Below are 18,946 nucleotides of genomic sequence, written 5' to 3' on the forward strand. Positions count from 1 at the left end.
TCCTTGGACAGTATCAATTATGTATTTAATCAGAGATGCAGTGAGGCTGAGACTGATTTCAGTCCAGCAGTCTGAGTTTGTTCTCTTTCATAATGTTTCACATTGTGTGTACTGAGGACAATAAAGTAAATCTTATCTTATCGTATCTTATCTTAAGATGACTTGGTGCCTTGATTAATGGTTGAGCTCCTTTTGTGGGTGTTTTTCAACTAAAATATAAAAAGGGTTACCGGGGCTCGGTTGTTTACAACTGCAGAGCAACTTTTTAAAAAAAAATTTATTAAAATTTTTTCGAGCAAACAAGCTTCTCTAATCAGTCTTGCACGGTGCCAACCCTCACTACATCAAACTCCCCAAGCTGCCTCTGCACAGCTGTGACGGACTCGGGTCAGACTCTAATTGGCTGATTTGGGGGAATCTAGTCACACTACAAAGAAAAGACATCTCGGATTTATTGCAGTTCACTTAAAAATATTTGGCAAAAATGTAAACATTTCTTTGGGAGGGGAGTGGGGGCCTTTTTTGCCTTAATATAGAGATTGGACAGTGGGTAGTGTCAGAGATTGGGTGGAGAGTGAGTGGGAAAGGACGGATTCAAACCGATGCCGCGAGTACAGTTACAATGTTTGGACATGATGAGTTCATCAGAAAATGAAAGAAAAGGCTGAAATTAAAAAAAGGGAATTTTCTTTTCAGTTACACGTTTTTTTCTGTTTCATTAATGTGAAGTGTAAAAACACAAAGCACTGTGAAACCAACAAGAAAACCATATGCGTCACTGGTAAGAGAAATGACCCTTTCAAGGCAAAAATAAAAGCCACAGTGTCCTCATTGTTGTGCTGATGTTGCCTCACAGTTGGTTTAATATAAAAGCTCTAAAAAAAATGGAACAGTAAGGGAACACAAGTACAAAAACAGCCCGCTATCACCAAAAGAAGAGTTCAGCAGTAAAAGGACTTTTGTCTCAGGAGGATTTAAAAAAAAACCTTTTTGAGGTGTAGCTTTCCCTTTGCCTCAACATGGCTGTAGGTGATATAAGTTGCTGAAAACAGGAAGGTGGATCTCATCAGGACAGTTCTCTTTGCAGTGCCTCTATATGTGTCCAACATTCATGTTAAAATAGAATGGTTAGTTAATAAAGCACTGAGCGGTTTAAAGGTATAGAAAGGATTTAGAACCAAACACAAAGTTTTAATTATGTAACAATCTTAGAACAACTTAAGGTGCACACAAACTCCAAACCAGGGCATGAAAATTTTTTGTTCTCCACTAACTTTTAATTATTTCCAAGTTTATTTTACCCTCAAACACCTCTGTATGAATCTTCTTAAAAATTAACCAAGTTGCGGGGCGCTGGTGGCGCAGTGGTTAGAGCGCGCACCCTGGCTGTGGTCTTCCAAGCAGGCGGCCCGGGTTCAGATCCAGCCTGTGGCTCCTTTCCCGCAGGTCATTCCCCTCTCTCTTTCTCCCTGATTTTCAACTCTATCCACTGTCCTATCGCTCAATTAAAGGCACAAAAAGCCCAAAATAAATCTTAAAAAGAAAAAAAGAAATTAACCATGTTGCAAGTGGAAAAATGAAGCCAACGCTGCATTGCAAAGAAAATGCAATTCCTTGAGTGTCCACTTGAGGCTGGCTGCAAAAGCCTCAGAAGTCACATACACACCCATTCAAAAAAGCCTGTTTAGAGCAGAAATAAACATGTTAACTGCATGGTAGAAAAAAAAAAGCCTGAACAGTTCATTTATCTTTCGGCACGAACTGTACAGGGGCATATTCTTTTTAAAATATCTAGTCTGTTTTGATTTTATAAAGCATAAGAGCTATTCATAATAAGGGGCGTGGCTAATCTATGGGACAGACGTGCGTTGTGTAGCTGTTTGTCACGAGGCTTATGGCCTATCTTGAGACAGCATTTCCAATATGGCGACCACCTCAGATGTGCTTCAAAAGTCTGCTTTGGAATGCAGTGGTTGACGCCTCAAAGACTATGCCCATGTTTTTTTTAACAGTCTATATTAACGTGTGCTTCTTCTACAACTTGTCTTAATGTCTTCTTTCTTAATGAGCTTTTTGAGCTTTTCATTTACATGTACCTCGGCCTGCCCTTAGTGTTCCTCCTTATTCCCTCAGCTGTGTTTTCTGTCAAGAGAATGTAAAGTGTATTGGTAAAAACATTTTATATTATAATCCATATACATTTCAAAAGAAATGAATATATTTATATTCCTGGTGGATGCTGAAAGTTCAGCAGTTTATAAAAGACCATAAACCATCTGGAAGCTGACAGGATGCTTTGTTATTTTTCTCTTGTTGTAAATATGCTTGAATATCTCGCTACTTGATTGATGTATTCACTTAGTATGGTAAATTATTCTACGGCTTCTGGAATTCTGTACGGCTCTATTATGAAAAATGACTGAAAGCAAAAAATCCAGAAGCTCAAGTTGAAGCTTTAAATCTGCTGTGCAAATCAAAATATGAGAAATCTGTGTGTGTTCATGTGTGGGTCATTAAATCTCAGCTACTTAGCTTCCCATCGTACTTAGTGATCACTTAAGAGAACATGTGATGAACTGTGAAGACTGACAGATGAAAACTAAATGCTCTTCTCTCTATGGACCCTGGCGTAAGGGACAAGAAGGTATCAGATGGAGAATTCAGTTTTTATTTACAATATTAACAGGATATCAAAGTCAAGTTTTCATTATCAGAAATTGTATTCTTTTGTTTTGCTTCTTTTGGGTCTTAATCTTTTAATCTAATAAACAGGGGCCAACATTTTCTATCAGACATGAAACCAACTCAGAGCTGACTGTTGGAAAATAATATAACATGTGAGCCTGTTTTTAAAAGACGCCTGCTGGATCGTCATGGTAGTGACTATGTGAACTTTATGTGTTTAATCTTGTGTTAAACTTGTATATACAACGCTTTTTTCACAAGTCTTTTCTTGTGTGTGTAACTTACTTATCAAGTAGATTTCTGTCTTTTCCTTTGCAGTTTTGTGAAAATGTGTGTTTTCTGTCGGTTGATTTGTTCATGAAACAAAACAAAAAAAAAAGAAAGCAGCTTGTTCAAATGATAAAAGTTTACTAAAAGTAATGCAAAAGCACTCAAAGTGAATTTGTTTTCTGAAAAATAATTTATTTCCAGAGTAAAATAAACCATATGTTGCCATACAAAAAGTGTAAGAAAAAAGGGGGGACAATGTCCAAACTGTAACTACAGCGAGATCAGCAGAGTAACAGGTAGTGTGTGCTTCGCTGCATGAACCGTTCTTCATACAATGTGTAGAAATAAATCCAGTGTGTTGTCGATGGTGTTCACTTTGTTTGACTCTGCGCACACACACACACACACACACACAGCTTCCTGTACCAATTCTTGTTACTTGTATCCCAAAAATAACCGGCCTAGTTTGAAGACACCGAATCTGTTTCCTTCTTATAAAACGTACTACTTTCATGTCTATGAATTAAATCCCAAATCTTATGTGACATCAAACACACACATCTCAATAATTAGATTATATATATATATATATATATATATAATTTATATTGTACTTTCAAATACAATTTAACAAAACATCCTGGGCTTAATAAAACAAATATATTATTACTCCTTTTTTTTTCTTTTACTTGAATTCCAAACACATACAAATATTATTGTTTTTTTCTTCCACTATGTGCAAAAGCCAAATGAAAATACAATGAATGAACATTCGTCTTTGAAAAAAAAAAAAAAAAAATCCCTTATTAAGACATATTAGGCTGAATAAAGTCTGCTGATGAAAAACAAAAAAAGTACAAATGAAAGAAACGATTAGAATGAGAAAACAAACCTGCAGTCTGACACTGAACTAGTAAAGAACATGGACGTGGTATCAGACACAAATTGCACATTTTCAGCTATGAGACAAGACTTCACAGTCTAGTCTAAACAGTATCAAAACAGTGCCTGTTATCCAGCAAGAGACGGACAAACTGATGCATCCTGACATAAAAAAAATCTGCTTTAAAGTGATTTCATTGATGGACATTTTTCATCTAATCCGGGAAGAAAAAAACCTTCCTGCATTTGAAAATGGAACTACAGTATTAGTTTGTAAACACTTGGCAACTTTTTTAAAAATATGAGTAAAAGAGGGAACCACCCAAACGTTGTTTAATGATCTCACTTCTGAATGAGTGACAGGCAGAATACACAGCACTCTGAAAGGAAACTCATTTCTCACACAGTTCACTGGAATCATGACGAACCTAAAACAATATGGCAGCTACGGTTGACGTAACATCACGTCCGATGGCTAATAATCAGCTAGGACTTGAGTGAAGCAGTGCTGTAGATGTCGACTACACCCCTCCCCCCCTCCACTGGAGTTCAACAGCCGACCCCGAGCAACACCTCACTGGTACGTAAACGACTTAATGGACCCTTCTGAAAGTTTACCTGAACAAAGTGTTAAATAGATAGATTGCCTTCATATATATATATATATATATATATATATATATATATATATATATATATATATATATAGATAGATTTATATATTTATCTATCTATCTATAGCTAGATATATAAATCTTCCTTTCAAGAGAAGAACAATGACATCATCAAATATTCCTTTTAGAGAGAATAATGTCCACTTTGTCCATCTTCTGTGTAAAGAACTACAAAACTGACTCCATATTTTCACAGAACTCGTGGTCCTCTAGGTTGTATATAAACTTTGTCCTGTCCACTTGTTTGGGGCCGTCCGTGAGCGACGGGTAAAACTCCGTGCGTGTCATGTGACCCTCGTGGCTCTTGATGTACTTCTTGTAGTTCCTGTGTAAGCAATACCACGTGGTGGTGTAGAGGAGGAAGGCCACGCCCTTGAGGATGATGGCGAGGCTCACGTACAGGTGCCTGTAGGCCACGTTGTCGTAGAGCAGACAGGCGCCCTTGACGCCGCAGTCCGAGCTCCAGAAGAGACAGGTGGAGTCGATGCCGGCGCCGAAGATCAGAGGAGGCGGGATGAAGCCTGCGAGACAGCGACACACGGAAACAAGAGTCAACAACTCTGTTTGCACAAAATAAACGGAGGAAAACCTCGACTTGGTGTGAATTCTACGTCAACACTAAATTATTAATGTCTTATTTTTTTTTTTTTTACCTGATGTGATGGAACATTTTGTTATGTTTAGTTTTGAATAACGCTTCGGTTATGATCTCTTTTTAAAAAAAAAAAAAAACTTTTTATTTGATAGTTTTGAAGAAAAACAACATAAACTGTCAGAATGAGCATATATACATTTTGTATACGGTTTGTATGGAAGATCTACATATAAGTGCTTCATCTATACAGGCATGGATAAATATTTCTGTTAGCTCATTCTACGACAGAAAAGAAGAGTGAGCAAAAAGGAAGAGTTGTGATCTTAATGTTTCTTTTTGTATCTATGGTTTTGATATTACAACATACAACACAGTACTCTATTGTATTGTATTTATATGAATGTAAAATAAATCTGTCTGTCTTTGCTTTAGTCATGTTTGTGTATTTGTATTTATTTTTATGTGATTTCTTGTTAGGTTACTTGTGCTGCGTTTTCCTTTTCTCTGTAGCACTCGTGTCTTTTAACTCACACGTCATAACTCAGTCACTACCTCGTTAAACGTAGGTGATGTAACTCCTTTACAAGGTTACACATTCACATTGAAAGGATAAATGTTTGTAGGTGCATGTTAAACATAAACAGGATCGGTGCTAATTTTCTCCTCTGGCAGACAAATAGTCAAGTAGCTGTTGAACTGTGTGTGAGGGGTATTGTCATGTGACTCTTTGCAAAGACATTTCATCAGCTCTCATACTATTCCTCCAACAAACAACAAACAGTGTAAGATGTTTATGTGTCTGTCCTAACACCAAAACAAAGAAAGAAAGTCAACAAAAATCCAGCATGAAGACACAGTAATCACTTATAGCACAAAAGCATCTTCTGTTGTTCTTATTATTCTCTTATATCCGGTCTTGATGTTATCTTACATCTGATACGTTCTACATGACTAGCAACAAATGATCATTAAAAAAAATACCCATTTCCTTACACACTTTCAAAAACACAAATATTTCATAGACAATATAACATTAAGCCTTTTTTTTAAAGTACAGTATACCTTTGTGTTTCTAGAGTTCTTGATTTGGACTTTGTTCATTATATCGCCTCTTCCACACTTGAATTTACATTTCTTTCTTCACTCTAAATTCTGCATGCTCGAGTATTAACACAGAGCCAGAGTCTCTGAAATTAATATGTTGACTGAGTTTTTAAAAAAGTTCTTACCGAGGAGTCGCAGCAACAGAAACAACACTCCAAGTGCGTAGGATTTCAGTTCAGGGCTCACAGTCCTTCAAGAGAATCGGAAAAAAAACAAAATTACTTTTATTGTTCATCACTGCACCAACATATTCACACCTATTTTCATAACATGCCTGATCAGGATGATAACGGAGGGAGTCTGGGCCATGGCTCCGACCAGGCTACAGGCACAGATCACACACAGGAAGATGAGGAACGACTCCTGGCAGCCCGGCATCGGACATTTCCCTGGCTCCGCTGTGGCAGACTCACTCTCAGAGGAAACACAGGCACAACCTTTCAGAGTCTGTGGAGGGAAAAATATGAAGGGGTTCATTTAAGAGCTATATGAACTATATGAGAAGTACACGCATGTTGTAGTCGAGGGCTACACTCTGTTAACATCTGGAGGGAAATCTGGTATCAGTGAAGAGGAGTGATTGATCCTTGCACAGAATTTCTGGCTAACCTGCTGCAGTGAGAAATAGAAATAGCAGAAATAGGGAGATATTCTGTGCTGCTGAGCAGCATGTGATTTGAATATAGAAGACTCTAATCTGCAGATCAGTGCATCTGATCTAAGAACAACTGCAGTAAAAACTTGATTGGCTGATTTGTTGAAGCTGATGAATGAAGTATGAAATGTATGGATTTTTTCCTGCACGACTTTAAAAACAAAGTCATAAAACTTCTTTAAATAGAGAAAAAAAAGCTGCTTCCTGTTGTCAAATCACACTGATAATTAACAACTGAGACTTTAATTGTAATTTTTATGATGTGAAATTGCAGTTAGTGAACAGTTTTTAGGTTACAGACCTGAGACATTTCCGACCCGGTCGGAGAGCTTACTTTTCGGGAGCAGCCGGCGAAGCAGGGGGACAGGTACGTGACCCCGTTTGAGCCGCACACCGGGCTGATGGAGGAGGTGAAGCAGTTGCAGGTACTGATGCACTGGGCTTCTGGTTTCTCGCCCACCTGCAGAGTCCTGAAACGGAGGCAGAGACGGAAACCTCAGTGTCCTTGTGCTGCAGTAAGTAATTACTGTATCCGTACAAACAAAACATTGGAGAAGAACACCTTGCCCTTTTTCTTACTATGCTTCACTTTGAACATCCCCATGGCAACTGCACTGAGTTAGGGGTTACCAAACCCAGAGTAGAGAAGACCTGGTGTTAAGCCAGCCATCACCAAAGCAAACCTTTGGTGATGCTGCTTTCAGCTGTTACGCTCCGAGACTGTGGAACAAACCTTCCTGAGGGTCTGAGAGGAGCCGAGGATATTGAGATTTTTAAACGCAGTCTTAAAAACTCATTTATTCAGTCTGGCTTTGATATAAATTCAAATCTTAACATTATTGTATTGTCTTTTTTATCCTACTACTAATTTTAAATATTAATCTCCTATGTATTAATTTTAATATCGTATTGCTTTTATGTGTCGTATTTTTTTTTTTTCATTTTTATATATATATATTTTTCAAATTCTTATTGGTGTGCATTAGTCTCTCAATGATTTTATAAACTACTTTTTCGTCCACTACCTTTCTGCCCTCTTGTAAAGCACTTTGAACTGCAATTTAATTTGTCTGAAAGGTGCGATATAAATAAAGTTTATTTGATTGATTTCTTCGGGACCACCATTCAGATAAATAGTGGACTTTTTGTGGGGGGATTGTCACGTTGAAGTGATTTTGGTGACCCCCGTGGACAAAGTGGAACCTCTGATGTCATTGCTGATTTTTTCTTGTATGGGTGTAAGTGTCGTTACTTGAAAAATCTCAAGCTGCTTACTTCTACCAGTCAAACCCATCACTCATCTTGAATCTCTGCAGTAAACACAGCCTGTTCTGTCAGTGTACTTTAACTCACTTCATAAACATCTGCCCTGCAGCAGACTATAAAGAAATGATCAATCTTGTTTCTAACAGTCCTGATACGTCAGTATTAATGTCAGATTGTTTAATACAGACATTAACTCATCACAGGAGCTTTAATAAACTTCAGAAGTTGTAAGATGTTTTGAGTTTTATCAACTAACTTTCCTGTTCCATAATACCTTTGCTCTAAATCTCCTTGATAGGACATGTGACTGATCCATCTTCTTTTACTTTGTATTCAGTGTGTTCAGCCCTGAGCACCACAAGGCCACTTTCTGAATTGAAAATCTTTTTATAGACTCGATTAGAAGACACACAGTTGTTTGAATAAAAAGCGAGTTCGTTGTGCCCTACTGACCGCCGGAGCTGATAAGAATTTTTATTTTCACATTTTAGATCCTCGGCTGTTCACCTCTGATAAAGTCCTGTAACCTTGGCAACAGAGTTACTGCTTATATGTATTTATTAGAATAACTGGGTCCTTAAGATTGGACCAATAACTCTTTTTTTTTATACAATCTATAGTACAAAATCTCAACAAAATAATAACAAGAGGTATTCTATGATCTAATAACATGTGATCTGCTGTGCGTTGTTTCAGTTTAATGTCTAGGTTTCTACACTTAATCAAGATCTGGAAGATGTTTTTTGAAGATCAGATAAATATTCTGGTTTTACATGATGATTCATGGGATTGGTGAGCTGGCAAAAAAACCAGCTTGACTCCGAGCTAAAACTGGAAAATCTTGTGGCGGAAAGGCCATCATAAGACCAGTTATCCAGGAAGTTAAACTCTCTGCAACAAATAACTTTGAGATATATATCTTTTTTATTTTAGCCATTACAGAATAATAATGGCAAAAGTAGTTGTTTCTACTTTTTTGATAATCTGTTTAAAGAATAGAAATGTCTCCTTTTGACTCCTATCCCCACTATTCAGTGATTCCCCCCTCCCTTGTTTAATTTTAGTCTTATTCAGACATAAATGAGAAATACACAATAAATAAATAAATTTATAAAGAAAAATAAATAAATAACATGCAGATGTATCTTGTTGGCTGCTTAAAACTTGACCTGTATCGGAAATCAGAAACAAACAGCTGAAATGTATTCAGTTTCTTACCTGTTGGGGTACGTGACGGTCACCCCGGCAACAGGACCCGTGTCACAGCCCAGGAACAAGAAGGAGACATAGCACAGAGTGGAGATCAGGTTGACCAGCATGGCCATGCGGATGGCTCCGAGCGCCGACAGGTTCAGCTTCTTCACCAGCAGACCGCCCATGAAAATCCCCAGACATGCACATGGAATAGCCGTCATACCTTTCAAAATAAAATAAAAAAAACGCTGTTATATTCACTGGTATAAATTGCATGTGTATGAATGAGCATGTGTGTGTGTGTGCGTGCTTGAAAACAGACCTAGCAGCTGGTTTGCTGAGGTGGTGGTGAGGTTGAACTGCTGCTCGAGGTATTTCCCCAGAAAAGCTGCAAAACCGGCGACCACGGCGATCTCCATACAGGCGGCCAGGATGATGCAGGTGAACACGGGGTTGGACAGGAGGTGCTTGGTCACCTTGGGGATCACTGGTCGAATAAGACAGAATCAACATAAATATCTCGGATTGAGATGACTTTTTAATACAAAATGTTTAACAGATGAATATTAAAGCAAATTTAAACTATTTTTTAAACTATTTCCTAATGTTTGGCAACAATTTGTCATAATGTCTGAAAATGACTTTTCCAGCAGTGTATAACTCAGAGTTACATTTTTATTGTTATACAGAAATATACAGAAAAATATATAAATGTAACAATATATGTTGTGTATTTAAATGTTTTTATGTTTACAGGCAGAGTATTTGCCTTGAATTCAACGCTGTAGTTCCACAGAGGATCCTGTAAACTCACCCCTGAGTTGCTGACAGCAGGTGGGGCTGTTGGCAGGCTCGTGGTTGCCTACGAGCCCGTTGCTGGATTTAGGAGTCTCATACTCTGAGTTCATAGATGGAGGGAGCATAACCTGCTCGCTCTCAGTCCCTTCCTCCCTCTCCTTGTTCGGCAGTGACTGAGGGAAGCCAAACATCAGGATGGAGGAGCAAAAGAGTAAGGCACCACACAGGAGGAAGCCCGCCCACCAGGCCCCGATCCAACGCGGGTCGTCTGGAGTGATGTTCAGTTGACCTGTGGAGAGAGACAACAGCAAGAGTCAGTACACCACATTACACACAAGAAGACATGTTCAACTAATAATAATAAAAACACATTTGAGGAAACTCACTTGTGTCAATGAAGATGGCATCCACATAGAACTTTGTGCAGACGGAGCCAAGGATGAAGCCACATGCAGGCCCAAACACCAGAGTGGAAAAGAGGATACCTGCACATGACACAGATGTTTAATGTTCTTTTGGTCTGATTCTATTCACCAGGAATCACAAGGACAGCTTTGGTTACAACAGACATGAACATGACACTAAAGGTCACAGAAATCCTGAGATGATCTACTAACCGACTAATGCAAAATAAAAAAAAAACACCTCTGGAAAACAAAAAAAGATCACTTGCACACAATGTACACACACTTAAGTCAATAATTAAATACCTTTTTTTTTTGATGATTTTTGACACTTGATCCATTTACAATTTGTGTAGTTTAATCCTGAGACCAAAATATATATATACGGTATATATATATGATTCTTTCTTATTCGACCAGCAAACTCTAAGGATCGGAGTTCTTCCCTCTCCTCCAGAGTTTAGGAATTTGATTTCGAACAACTTTGTTTCAAATTGTAACTGTTTTAAATGATCTCAGTGGTTTTTGTCACAGATTCTGAGTGTTTTTTTGTGTTTTTACTGTGCTTGTAATCTCGACGGCGTTGGAAATGAAGGAAACCTCAATGTCTTTTCGAGAATAAATAAAAGTTTGAAACGAAATGAAATATGTTATGCTCTGTTGGTCAGTAAAGGTTAAATAAAAAAAAAAAAAAGTTAAGTTCAGGGTAGCAATAACTTTTTTTTTTTCCTTTTTTCAAATTCTGAGCTACAATAAGACTTAAAAAGCCACTTTTTGTTCTTTTCAGCTCGGCTTTCTTCTTGCCTTGTCCCAATTGGACTCCTTGAATCAAGACAGCAAACAGCGAAACAGTTTGGGCTGTCATGAAAGATAAAATCAGCCAGTTTGAACCACAAGGCAAGTGGAGCAGCACACACACAAACACACACATAATGTGACTACACTCACATGGCTCAGCCTCCTGGCAGGTTAACACAGTGAGCAAACTGACCCAAACACACACTCTGAGGTAGACACCTGACAACAGAAACCAGTTTGTTTTGTCCCAGTCTGCTGCAGCGTTCAGCTGGAGATATAAAATGTGGTCTAAAAAAATCCTCATTAGCGCGCTCTGTCAGCGGGGCAAGAGTCTGACACTGTGACTCAGACTGCAGGCAGATAATAATGAGTCAAAGCTCAATTTGGGGGGACAAATCTCTCTCTGGCTGTATGTCGTGTGATGTGAGGTGTTATCACACGGCAGCAGGGAGTGTTCGACTGCATCTAGCACACAGACACAGGCCAGATCTTCCTCCGAGTTTGATACAGGAATAGTAGCTTCAAATTTGATGTCAGACCAAAATGAAATCTCTGCTGTTCTTCTTCTTTTCAGTCCCGCAGCACCACAATAATCCCTTTTTACTGGCGCCCCGTTGGCCTGAACATCTGCTGATATCAGCACGGTGTCTGCAATAAGATGTTGTTCGGATGCCAGGAGCAGCCACTTAACAAACAAGCATGGAAACTGTGACTAAGCTTCATATGTCTCCACTAGTGCAGATACTGAGCGCACGGTCTGCTTCCTGCCTTGACCACCCACGTAGGGAAGGGAGTCAACGTGTTCACACGATTGTAGCCTCATTCACGTTGTTGTAGTTTGTTTTTCACATAAAGGAAATGGCTCACAGATGAGGCTCGCTGCCACAATGTGGACTCGTTTAGGCAGGACAAGGAGAGAAGCACATGAAACAAGTAAAGGTTTCATGTGTGGATGGGAAACATCTTTGCGGTTTCACAGAGACACCAGCGCGGAAATTAAGACTGTGAGGTGCCAAAGGTGTACGTGTTTTTATTTTTAGCACTTTCTTCAGCTGAGAAAAAAAGCAAAACAGATGTGCTCATCTCCTCATCTCCTCAGCTACTCAAAAAACAAAATTTAAAATCAAAGTAACAAAAAAAAAGGCAATTACAGCAGTGACAGCTCTGACTTGTACAGAAGGAGAGTCTCACAACCACAAACATTAACAGTACAGACACACAGGAGGAAGCCGTTGTGGCAATAGACCAATGAAACAGTGCGGTTTAACAGCACAAAGTCTGCAGTCGATACGTAAACATTTTGACTGTGGTGCGTGTTGCAAACGAGGCCTGTGCACCCTTGGTTTCAAGTGTTTCCTTAGAAACGAAATGTGTTGTTCTCTCATAGCAACAACTTCACAATAACTTTCACCACAGGAAGCCGAAAAGAGGAAATTCAGCGAGCGAAATCACCTTCCAGGGGATGATAGCTCAGCGAGCCCCCGAGTCCACCACCGCTGAGAAGATAAATGTTCCTCTCCTGGTCTGTGGCGCTCCCGATGCTTTAAGAAACTCTGTCTCAGTGATGATAACATTGTACCACAGCACGAGTCTCGCACGTGGAAAAAGATACGAGGGAGCACGCTTCCTTATCAATCTGCTTGCTCCTGCACATGAAACAGGATTTGATTATCTTCACATGGAAGAATTAAATTGATAAAATGTTGTGGTCTTTTTTTTTTGTCTTAAGATTAAAGCCATAATAGAATAGCACACACCAAGCGGAGGCACAATGGGATGAAGGTCACATCATCACAAACTGGGTCTTGTATTGGAAAGATAAGCAAAGTTTTTAAACCTAGCATTGCTGAGTTTTGTTCTAGCCTTCTGTTGATACACACACAAAAAAAAACCTTGTTAAATTGTCAGATTTGGAAAAAAAGAGTGAATGTGTTCGTTTACATTCTTGCATTACCACAGCACAACAACTGGGTTAGCAGCTTGCAAGGCAATTAGCACATGTCGCTAGCTTTGTTCTTTTAATCTGGCAACATTTTCTGTTTTCTAATGTCCAGTCTCTTTAGTAAGCTTGAATAATTATCTAGTGGCCGTTGCTTCATTTTTTTTTTACTTTACCTGAACAACGGTCAACACCATGCTAATGAACATACAGACTTCAGCCAGTTAGCGTAGCTTTCAGTCCGTAGTTAATATCTGCATTAAGGGTCTCTCAAATGTTGAAGTTTTCCGTACAAACCTCAGGATGTTAAAAATATCAATTCATGTTAGTATATTTACGTGATGCGCAACGAGACTTTACCCAAAGCTAAACTAACTACCTTTTCAACACAGCTCTTAAGTCAAGATATTAACAGAGAATAAATAAGGATGCTTTTCAAAAACTTCAAACTCTTTCATAAGCTAACACCTCAGTGCATAGACAGACCTATATTCCTTGTCCGCTTTAGTGCTTTCAGGTCAATAATAAAAAGGCAAAGGCTTGTACAAGAATTCAATCCAAATATTTATATTTTTTTGTCTGACGGGATTAAAAAGAAGACAAAAAAAAAAAGAACAGAAAAAACCTAAATAAAGCACATTAAATCTCCATGAAGGACAATTCACGACCACGGCTGTGGGTAATCTTTGTAAAGCTCTTCTTCTCCAAACTGCCTCTAAAATCCCTTTTCCCTTCCAGCGGTCCTGTGTGGCGATAAGTATAAAACAAACTAATTTGTTCATGTTCTACTTCTGCTGAGCCTTTTAGTATCCTGTGAATTATACTCTCAGGGGAGCATGTCAAGATGTAATTCAATTACAAAGCTAGACTCTAGTGTTTTTGTCTCCCTCTAATTTGTTTAGAGACTGATAGAAGAGGCAGGAAAAAGCTGGCCATGAGGCTTGTACTTCTTCCGGATATTAATTAAGCCACAGATGCATCCTAACCCTACGCAATCCATTCAGAAAGTTGCCTTAAGACGAGTATTACATTTAAAATGTTCACACAAGATCACAGACGCCTTAGCTCATCTTGTGTAGATCAGTCAGTTTTTCACACGTAGTGTTTGTGGTTTTGAAATAAAAAAGGAAGAACATTGACGTCATGCTATCTACCTTCATGCCTTGACAACATTCTCACAGAACAGTGTGATTTACTACAAAAAAAACCCTCCATCTTCAAGACTATTTAAATGCTAAGCAAAGATTTAGCCATCCTAGAAGTGATGATAACAGTGACTTTGAATAAAATCACTCCTGATTTTTAAGTGGAACTAGTTTAAACCCAGAGAGAGGCAGATTTGAAGCTGTTCAACACAGATAAGAAGATAAGCATTTAAAAAAACTCCCAGTTGCAAAGTGTAGCTACTTTAGACTTTTCTAAACCCGAAAGATTGAGATTATAAAACCAGCGTTGCTTGAGCTCGAACAGCTCATGCTAATAGAAATGTCAGATATACTACGCCTGCAGCGTCCTCGCTTTCCTTCCCGCTCTAATTTCACAAAAGGAATTTCTTCTCCTTTGCTATTAATCCTGCTCAAGTTGGTGCAGTAATCCCCTGAGCTAAATAAGAGCGGAGTGGGATGTTTGAGGCCAAACAACAGCTTGTGCCACTTTCACAAGAGCCCAACTGAAACTGAGAGTGAGAGGATAGATCACCGATGGATAATCCCAGAACCAGACTCTCCACTCTGCACCTCCGGGACCTAAACACAAGTTAATGTCAAGAGGTCAACTGAAAACGGGAAAAAAATATTCTCCAGGCACAAGGTTTCAAGTTTACATTTACAGGGACTATAAAGTTTATTACTGTTTGATATAAAGAGCTTTCAGACAAAAGTGTTAACATCCTCTGCGTAGAAGAAAAAAGACATTTTGAAGATTGAAGAGACTCTGGAGAGCCGCTTTAACAGGCCACAGACGTCTCACTAAACACTGGCTGGTTTAAAAAAATAAAAAATAAAAAGTCCACTGACGTAAAATGGCATCACTCAAGCTGACATTTACACAAAAGATCCAGAACACCTTCACACTACACCTAACAACCGTCCATCTGCTTCCTGGAGACACACTTCCTCCGCTTTCTTCAACTGCACAGAAACAGCAGGCACAACTGTCTACTGTTTTCTGGTTTGTGAAAGATATTTAGCACAATGCAGAGGTCAAAAAGTCAAATGATTTTCATGTAGAAAAAGCTTTGATGCTTTTTGTTTGTGCCTTTAAGTTATTGGTCAGTTTGTGACTGAAGGTTCTTTTTTTTTTGTAAAGTGTCTCGAGATAACAGTTTTTATGAATTGGAGTTATACAAATAAAGATTGATTGGTTAACTGATGGATTTTTGGATCCAGTGTGTGCTAGCTATCTTAAAATAATGATAGATTGTGGACTGTGTTTAGTAAACGTAAGTTAACAAAGTGTATGATTGAGAAGTTAATCCAGCACGTGTCAGACTGAAAACGACTAAAAAAACACATTAAAACTCAATACAATGGTTACCATGGGTCAATTAAAAAACCTGATCACAATTCACTGTACTCATGAGTGGATTCAAGACATTTTGTTTAAAGTTTGTTTTTACCTGTCAATCCATCCATAGTTATTAACTGGAGTTGCCTGCTTACTGCTTATTCTTCTGGTCTTATAATCTATGTATTTTGTCTTAGTTGTTTTTTGTCTTTTTTTTGTCTCAAGAATAAATTAAGGTAAAGAAAAGTCTTTACGGGGAGAATGACTTCAGCAAAGGGCATTTACGCAAAAGACTGCTTTTTCAACCCTGTGTGTAACCAAAAGTCAATGTTGACTCATTGTTTTAACCACAATCTTTTTGCACCAACACCTAACTAAACCTAACGGTCATTTTGACAATGATGCAAGCCAGTGTTTCAACATGTAACAGGCAGTTATGTTTTAGCTGTAATTATACTATTTTAGGTTTAGGAGAGATTATGTTTTAAGGCCAAAATGGATTTCAATGTTGACTAATGGTTCTCCATCATACATGAACAGTTTACTCTTGGTGTTTAGAGAAAGCATAAACGTGACATTAGAGCAACCGTGCACATGACCTGAGCAAACAATGACCAGAAACGTAAGAAACAAATTTCTTGTTATCATCCATGTGCTTTTGATAATGTAGATAATTATCTTAGAAGTCCAGGAACTCCAGGATTTAATATCATCATGGTGGTTGATTTATCATTGAAGTGTTATTAATATAGGGGACACACCTACGTTATCAGTAAATGTAAAATCTGTATTAAAGGTCACATATTATGCAAAATACACATTACCATGGTTTATCACATAATAATATGTGTCCCTCTGAGAAAAGTCCATACTTTACATGCTCCACTTTTCAGAAAATGTGTGCTCAACCAGTCCGTTTGATTATTTTACCTCCATGACATCACAAAGGGCAGTAACCCCTCCCCCAGGTTGGTGACACTCCCACAGCTAGGTGTTTGTTCTGCCTTGAGTCTACCTTTCCAACATGAACAAAAGGGCATAGTGCAAGAAAGCCAGAGCCACATCCTTTTCCAGAGGGGTGTGGAAATAGACGGGTTAAGAGGCATGATAAACTGCAGGATCAGAGTGGATTTTAAGCAAGAAACTTCATTTTTGGACATTTGAGGACTTATTTAAACCTGGTGAAAAGGGTTTAATATGTGACTGTTTTAATAACAAGTGTAGTTGAATCTTAATATTCAACATGAATAAATCACTCACATACTGTATATGTCATTGTAATAATGAAAAACTGCTCGTTCCATTTGTCCCTTTTTAAAAAAAAATAAAAAATGACCAAAATTGCCGGAGAATTTGTCAAAATTGTAAAAAAGATTGAGAACACACAGTCCATATTGAGAGATCATATCCTTAACAAGTGTATGGGTTGGTCCCCTGTGTTACCTGTTATTTTTTATGAGTAATTTCAAAAATCTGTGGTCTTTGGTTTTGTTTTAACAGGTCAATCATTTCTGTTTATTAGTACATATATAAAGGGACTTTTTATTACCTTCACACAGGTGGTTTAAAAAAACGCACATCAGTAAGTGCCTAAATGACTTGATTGACAACCTGCAGCACAAACAGATATTTCATGAGACATCAGGTCCTCAAGCGTCACTCACATGTGAGAGGCTAACCAAGCATGCGATTACATAATCTGCAGTTTCCAAATTATACCAGCTGCAACATTTGCTAATATCACAGTGAGACTTTGCTGAACACTTCCTGAACCTGCATGATGTAATCTGACATGGCTGGAGAGATCAGTTTATGTAAACATTCATCAAATTTGTATAATATGTGTCAGAGGAAAGAACAACTGAAGGAAGATTGACAAATCAGGTCATGGATTTCTGAAGTTTCATTTCATTGCTTGTTTTTTGTTGTTGTTGTTGCTGTGACTTCTGATCTCAATCTCAAAGTCATTTGTCTTCAAGCGCTCTGAGGGAGACTGACAAAATTCGTATCAAACATTTCTCACACAAAAACGAGAAAATCCAACTTCCTCCCTTAACCGTCGGATGTGACTGCTGCAGTAATTCTCAAGACTCTTGCTAACTGACTGCCTGACATTTGGTTGACACCTGAGATGTGAACCTGTGAACAACAACAAATACAAACTCACTGCCAGGAAATGAGTCAATTTAAAGGATTGAATCCTCTTAAGAGTGACTTAAGAGTGTGACCCAAAGTCCTGAAGTCAGACGTGGACGTAGTAGTTGTTGTGTAAACTCAGCCGTGCTCATGCAGACAGGATTAGCACACACAAAAAAAAAAAAGTAAAAGGCATGCAAAAGTGGCCTGTAAGGTAAAGTAAGTTTGGATATTAAGAGCTGCCAAATCTTCAGGGATCCATAAGTAAGAACGAACCGCATTAGACGGGCAGCTTTGAAGCCTCGCCCCCCCCCCCCTCGCTTTTAGTATCAGCGTCAACATCACCTGTCAAGGAGCGCATCATTCACTATGACGGCAGGAAGTCTTACTTCTTATAAAATATAGAGTCCTGGGGGAGCCATGTGTTTGAAACTTTGCATTTAATTTGATACATAAATGCTTTTTGAGTCTCGAGACTTTCCAAAATGTCTGCTTTCAATTATAAACCCCACTGTGTTCTGCTGCAGTATTAACTTTTGTTGCATTATCTAAAAGCTTTTAGAGCAGTTTATATGCAGCTTTCTTCATTTCATTTAATAAAAAATACAAATAAAGTAAAACTTAAGTTACATGGATGGACACAGATTCTTGCTGACTCTTGAATCTTCAGCCTTTAAAGTGAAAGACATTTTGTGAATTACCTGGATTTATTTTCTCACAAGCCAAGTGTGTTTATTCTACTTGATCCAGTCATCAACCCATAATATCAAATGCACTTTCACATGCTGTCTTTAAATCTTCAAATAAGAAAAAACGTCAAATATTTTAACATAGTTGAAGACAATTCCTTTTTCTGATGATCAACTTTTTGTCACACTTTTCATTTAATGAGCGAGGGAGGGGGGAAAAGCAGTGAGGTGGCTGCTTGGTCACATATACCCTGTAGTAAACCCTGTTGGGTCTAAACAGCCCTGACCTAAATAACAAGCCAAAGCTTAAAGTCGGCTCTCGACTCAGATTCAAATGCCATTACATCAGGAT

At 38.3% G+C, this 18,946-nt stretch overlaps 1 protein-coding gene across 2 annotated transcripts in view; it reads right to left on the reverse strand.

The window, feature by feature from the left end:
- Window positions 1-3,126: 3,126 nt before the first annotated feature.
- Window positions 3,127-18,946, reverse strand: part of slco3a1a (solute carrier organic anion transporter family member 3A1a) — a 40,153-nt gene continuing 24,333 nt past the window's right edge. The window contains exons 3-10 of one of the 2 annotated variants that reach the window (XM_020643564.3): window positions 10,510-10,608; window positions 10,140-10,412; window positions 9,648-9,812; window positions 9,350-9,548; window positions 7,200-7,335; window positions 6,485-6,657; window positions 6,336-6,400; window positions 3,127-5,032 (exon numbers count right to left, since the gene is read on the reverse strand). In XM_020643564.3, the coding sequence (XP_020499220.1) occupies window positions 4,680-5,032; window positions 6,336-6,400; window positions 6,485-6,657; window positions 7,200-7,335; window positions 9,350-9,548; window positions 9,648-9,812; window positions 10,140-10,412; window positions 10,510-10,608 (1,463 nt within the window). In that variant the 3' untranslated portion in view covers window positions 3,127-4,679. Of the gene's footprint in view, window positions 5,033-6,335; window positions 6,401-6,484; window positions 6,658-7,166; window positions 7,336-9,349; window positions 9,549-9,647; window positions 9,813-10,139; window positions 10,413-10,509; window positions 10,609-18,946 lie in introns of both variants that reach the window. The other variant, XM_020643563.3, reaches the window with a different exon arrangement.

Source organism: Labrus bergylta, chromosome 7, assembly GCF_963930695.1.
Source record: "Labrus bergylta chromosome 7, fLabBer1.1, whole genome shotgun sequence".
Lineage (NCBI taxonomy): Eukaryota > Metazoa > Chordata > Actinopteri > Labriformes > Labridae > Labrus > Labrus bergylta.